General features: G+C 35.1%; 1 protein-coding gene across 1 annotated transcript; it reads right to left on the bottom strand.

Moving 5' to 3' along the window:
• Window positions 1-580: 580 nt before the first annotated feature.
• On the bottom strand, window positions 581-1,942 carry LOC124455089 (melatonin receptor type 1A-like). Its single transcript, XM_047005833.1, has one exon. It carries the CDS (start codon window positions 1,925-1,927, stop codon window positions 959-961), a length of 969 nt encoding a protein of 322 aa, XP_046861789.1. The 5' UTR covers window positions 1,928-1,942; the 3' UTR covers window positions 581-958.
• Window positions 1,943-6,291: the final 4,349 nt, after the last annotated feature.

Below are 6,291 nucleotides of genomic sequence, written 5' to 3'. Positions count from 1 at the left end.
AAAAATACATCCCAATTTAATGAAAAGTATTTCCCTTAAAGCTTTGGAGACAAAATAGTTTGTTTTGTCAATTTGTCTTAATAATGTCCACTAATTAAACTTTTACATCATTAAAATTTTACGATAACGCTCTCAAAATAAGTTACTTGGCTATAATACGTCAATTATCACTCTAAAAACCTGAACTTTTTTTCCCGTTTTTAATTTCCAGAATGTCTATGTGTTACCACTTAAAACAATAAGTTAAGGAATAGCACTAGGTTAAACAGTTTTGTATGTCTACGCAGTGGGATATACATATGCATTTGAATGAAATGCTTGATTATTCGACAAAATATACCATGAATATTCACTAAATATTTCAATTGTTTTGCGTACAAGCTCTCTATATTATCAAACCACTCAAAGAATAATACTGCATGCGTCAAAACAAAAGGCAAATTGCTTCCTGCATTCTGACAGATGCGGGATATTTTAAAATAAAGTCCCCACTACCAAAAATCATACGCTCAAGTTACACACGTCAAACTTCCCTTTGTGTGTTTGCAGCTATTTTCATGATGAAATACATAGAATCAAGTATTTTTACTACTATCTTTTAATTCTAAAGATTATGAGAAGAAAACGCTATTCTAAAACAGTTCATCATCGATTAATTGATGATGAAGTAATCTTAATGAAGTAAATGTTATCAGAGATGGGTTTAATGTCGAATGCAAAGAAAAAATACAACTAGCAAGCTCAAAAGCATTTGGGCAATCTGAAATAATATACACCAAATTTGTGGAAAATTAGTTAAATAGATTTATATTATATCGGGCTATATTATGACATTAGTACTTACTACAAAGAATATCAAAATTGCACAGTGTCTATAAGTTAATCATCTTACTCCATTGTTAGTCTCATAGATCGTCGCAGCTTCCAAGAAGTCGTTTAAAAGAACTTTATAATCATGTTACAAGAATTGTCCTGTTGATAAAGAGCTCGGGTCAATCCGGTATTTGACTCGCGGTTTTTTGCATATTGCTATTTGAAGTGCTTGTTTGAACTTTTCCCTGATTTTTCTGTTTGTTGCATTATAAACAATGACATTTAAAAAACTGTTTAAATATCCAAGAACAAGCGAGCCAAAATCAACGTAACGTGGTACATGCGCATTGAAGAAAACCTGGGCTATCATGATAAGCGCAAATGGCGACCAACAAACTCCAAAAACGAAAATCAAAGTTAAAATTGTTCTTGTCAACCTTTTCTTTCTCTTCTTAAAGCATGCTATTGGATCTGTATTTCTTGTGTTTTCACTTTCGTTTGGCGACGAAGTGATTCCCAAAGCAAACTTCTTGTCGTACAGATTTATTCTCACATAACAGTAAGTCATTATAGACAACGGACCACATAGACAAGCTGCAATCATAAAGATCGTGTACGATTTACTTGCCTTCCATTCAGCAAAACAATAACTCTGTCCTGGATCATAGTCGAATCTCGCCCAACCAAAAAATGGCGGAATTGACAATACGATTGTTATGGCCCAAGTAATGCCAACGTATAGTAAACATTTTCTTTTCGTGTAAGTTTTTTTGTAGGATTGCCATTGCATTATTGCATGATAGCGATTGATATTGATCATAGACAATGCCATGCATGAAGCAACAAATGTGAGTAAAGTAATGAATCCAGATATCTGACAAACTGTTTTACCAAGAATCCATTTATCAGCCAAGACTGTGGTCATAGTTATTGGAAGATTTACTACAGCAACTAACAAATCTGCAGCAGCAAGATTAAGTATAAATACATTTCCTCTTGTACGAAGATTACGATTGGTTCCAACAACATAAAATAATGTTACATTGCCAAATAGAGCAGCAAGAAAAACTAACGTCAAGGCTACAAATTCCAAAATTATGTCTTTCGATATCATCTTGGTTGGAGGATAAGTCCAAAAACAATAAACACCAAAAGCTTTACTATGATAAATGGAAATGGTTTCACTGAAAATGTACTTCTTTCGAACGACTTTCAATTTGATTGCTCAATAAGCGAGGTTCAGATGAAAGTGAATGTATGTAACCACAAAACGACTTGAGAGAAATGATGCATTTTTTTAGATTTGTTTTGACTAATTTAGGCAATGGAGATTTTACTTATTTAATCAATGTAAAACATAATAGTTGTTGATATCGGCATAAAGTGTGGGAACCGATATCAGTGAATTAGCGTAGGAGAACGAAACGGTGCCAATGACCATGAATGGAGTTATAAAGAAGTGAAATTTCCATTAAGTTGGCGATGGATAGACACGAGTATTGTTGACACTCGCTCAAACATTAGTTATTGGCAGTGTTTGCTGACTTCATAGCATGTAAATCATCGAGTAAGAGCCAGGGGCGGATCCAGGCTCGTGCAACTGGTGCGAGTGCATCAGTCATAAAATTGAATAATTAATATTTCGCAACATTATAACTTACAATCAATACCAGCAAAATGCAAGAAATATATCAGATTGGAATGTTTATAGTTTCTAAATGCTTTAAATACCTTACAGCTGACAATATATTGACAACAGATGTACATTAATGATTGAGAAATATTGTTTAAAGCCTTCGTAGATTGTTTACATGTGAGTATCATTTTGATTATAGCCGCATTATTGAAAAATGCGTCGCTAACTATGGCACTTTTATGTGTCGAAATTTTTAGCGAAAATTTGTTTCATCATCCAGCTACAGTGAGCTGAATTAGTATTACTACGTCACGGTGGCTAGATAGTGAATCACTACGTCACGGTGGGGAAAAAGTGCATCAGTTGGTGCAACAGTCCCGAGTCTTTTTGGCCGAGTGAACCACCTAAACGTCACGAATTTCATTGCTTTTTAGCTACGTCACGAATTTCATTGTTTTTTAGCCTACGTCACGGTGAGAAATCGCTGCTGACTGTTGCACTAAGCCCACGAGCACTAAAATTTCATTCTGACTGATGCACTTGAGCCAGCGTTATAAATCTTCAAACCTTTAAAATTATAATTACATGACTATGGCATTTGGCTTATTTACATCTTGAAGTCATCATGGCTGAAAGTAGGCATATATACGATGTTGGCTCATTGATTGAAGACAGTAAAACCAACAAAATTTCTTCTGTAAGGAAGGATTATGAAGCAAAGTCTCTGCTGCCATTCCGACTAAAACAGACATGTTTCGGAAAGGAAAGATGGCGAGAGATCTTAACGCAGAGTTCTTATCCCTAAGCATATGGGAGATAATTGGCGGGCTTTAAAGTATATAGCTTGAAGTGCTTACTGCTTACTAGGCTTGACATTGTAATGCATGGCTATAGGTCTATATTTGTATTTATGTAATGCTTATGGCTTACTCTCGTGACAGACAGAGAGGGCACATTTTTCATACATTTTGCTTGTTTATAAATACTAACTTTCTGAGGTATGCAATGTGTTGAATGTAAGAGCTATGCTGGACTAACCATGTTATTCATTAGAGTTTTTCATTTTCTAATTGCATGCCTAATATTGTCAATTCCTGAAATTTAGCAAAGCAAACTGTAATTACATATTATTTCTGCCACAACAATTCCTTATTATTTCTTCTACACCTAGCTTGATAATGACTTTCATATGAAGTTGAAATATTGCTTTGAATCTTCTCTGTTGCTGTTATAACTGGACTCTTGAGTTTACAAAATGATGTGTTTTTTTAGTATATGCTCTCATTTACAATCATGCACGGTGTGCCAAATTTTTAATTTGCCATAAAGCATTATGATAACAAAAGGGTGGGTACACAGCAAAGCATTTCATTTACATAGATTTGATGTTACTGTATTGTCTTTACATGATTATTATTATCTCAAAATTACACACTATACATAAAGATATTAGAGCAACAGTTCTATATTGTAATACTTCAACATATTTCATTGTATATTACATCACCTTAATTAATTTTTGCATATGTGCATATGTGTATCCTGATCCTTATGTATAGAAGTCCTCACCATTGCTATTTGATTAAAGCTAGGAGGGCACATAGTATTAGCTATTAGGTACGTAGTTATACTCCCCTTGAAAGCTGGTCTCATGAATTTGGTTGGCAAATATAGCACTGGCATTACCATGTTTAGATTCAATTATTTAAAAAAATATTTATGTATTGTTAAAGGCACCCCAAAAAATTACACTTTAAGGCTTGATGAATGTTCCCCTAAAAGGCTTTTCTTTATCAACATAGAGTCAATAGTGATTTTATTCAATAGACTTTCTAATTTTTATTGCTTGTGTAGAAGTAGAGGTGATAGTAACTGCTTATATAGAGCATGCTCTAAGGTTCTGTCTGGTAAGGAAGACTTGCAGTCTTTTGTCAACGAAAGAAGAAGAATAACATTTACTATTACTTGTTGCCTGACTTTAATACGATGATTACATCGTGAACATTTCTTTGCTACATCTACGTACATTAGGTGCGAAAAAACGAGTCCACTCTGTCACAACAATGTTAGGTTTTAAGTTCTCGAAAAAGCAATGTCAGTACATGGTATGTCCTCCCTTAGCTTTCAAAATGGCTTCAACTCTTTTTGGCATAGATTTAACAAGATTTTGAAGTGTAGATGGTTCAATATTATGCCAATATGTAGAGATTACATCCCATAGCCTGTCCTGGCTTGTTACGTCATGTTTCACTTTTTCTCTTTTTAATTCATCCCATAAGTGTTCAACTGGATTAACATCTGGTGATTGAGGCGGAAATGCCATGAGCTTCAATTCACCTTGATTTTCTTTGTTCCTTAAATAATTTGTGCACAAGTTGGAGCTGTGTTTCGGATAGTTATCCTGAAGTAAGGTAAATCCTCTCCCGCATAACCTTTTGCCAGATGGTACAGCATGCCTTTGGAGAATAGAATGGTATTGCTTTTTGTCAAGATTGCCTTTTATTCTGTAAAGCCTCCCAACACCATTAAAGCTGAAACAGCCCCCGAGTTGAATGTTTCCACCCCCATGCTTCACGGTGGACTTGAGGCACTGACTTGACAATCTTTCACCACATCTTCGTCTCACATAAACACGGCGATTATTTCCATGTATTTCAAACTTTGATTCATCTTTAAAAAGTACTTTTTTCCAATTGTCTACGCTGTAATGCTTGTATTTTTTGGCCCATAAGAATCTCTTCCGCTTATTTATCGGGCGAAGCAACGGCTTGGAAGCTGCAACTCTTCCGTTCAGACCACTTGCAGCCAATCTCCTTCTTACTGCTGTTTTGCTGATTACTTTCTCTCGGGTTGCGTTAATTGAAGATTGAATGTTGCTAGCCGTTGCTCGTCTGTTGCGCAAAGAACTTAGCTTTATGAACGGATCTTCTTTTTTTGTTGTTATACGTGGTCTCCCAGGTTTTGGTAAGCTGGAATAACATTGCATCTTTTTAAATCTTTCCACGCTTCGCTGCACAGCTCCTTTGGACACTCCCAGCTTTGCAGCAACATTTCGTTGTGAGTAACCTTCGTTAGTGACAGCAACAATTTGTCCTCTAACTCCTTCACTTAAATCTTTAGCCATTTCCCAATGTACTGCCCATGCGCTTAGATATTGTGAAATATCTTGCAAACAATTGTGGGAGACAATTTCAGGTCTCACTGCGCATTTTTATTTGGCTACTGTAACTATATATTTCAAAATACACATTTTTTCCCACAATTTTTCCAATATTGGAACTGGACTCATTTTTTTGGCACCTAGTGTATCTTTTTTTGCTGTTGGAGGAGTGATATTATCAACGAAAGAAGAAGAATAACATTTTTCATTATTTGTTGCCTGCCTTTGGTACGATGATTACATCGTGAACATTTCTTTTCTATATCTACGTATCTTTTTCTGTTGTTGTTGGACGAGTGATATCAAGTGTGATTAATGGTCAAAAACTTGTGCTTCATTTGTGATATATAAAAGGTTTCTTTGCGTTTCACGACAAAAAATATGCCAAGCTTCTACCTTTTCAAAATCACTCGTGGATTGGAATGATACCTTCCTGATTGTAAGTTTTGGCGAAGGTATGAAACTTGATAAATCTGATAATAGTAATGAAAATGTTTAAAGGTTAGTGGAATTTTAGATTTTATATCATTGAAATTTGCGAAGAGTTTACAAACTAAGTAAAGACAAGTTTTTTTTAAATTCTGTTGTCAAAACGCAGGAAATCGCATGTCCAAGGGTCTAAAATATATAATTTTCTGGGGGGGGGCATCCTCCCTGACGCCTCTACAGAGCTAGCGCCTTT

Source organism: Xenia sp. Carnegie-2017, unplaced genomic scaffold, assembly GCF_021976095.1.
Source record: "Xenia sp. Carnegie-2017 unplaced genomic scaffold, XeniaSp_v1 HiC_scaffold_3, whole genome shotgun sequence".
In the NCBI taxonomy this organism is placed as follows: Eukaryota; Metazoa; Cnidaria; class Anthozoa; order Malacalcyonacea; family Xeniidae; genus Xenia; species Xenia sp. Carnegie-2017.
The sequence above is the reverse complement of the archived record's forward strand: the minus strand, read 5'-3'. Positions and strand labels throughout refer to the sequence as shown.

What these genes read in the sequence shown, in the direction of transcription:
- LOC124455089 (XM_047005833.1), bottom strand. Translation starts at nt 1,927, where the DNA reads ATGATATCGAAAGACATAATTTTGGAATTTGTAGCCTTGACGTTAGTT.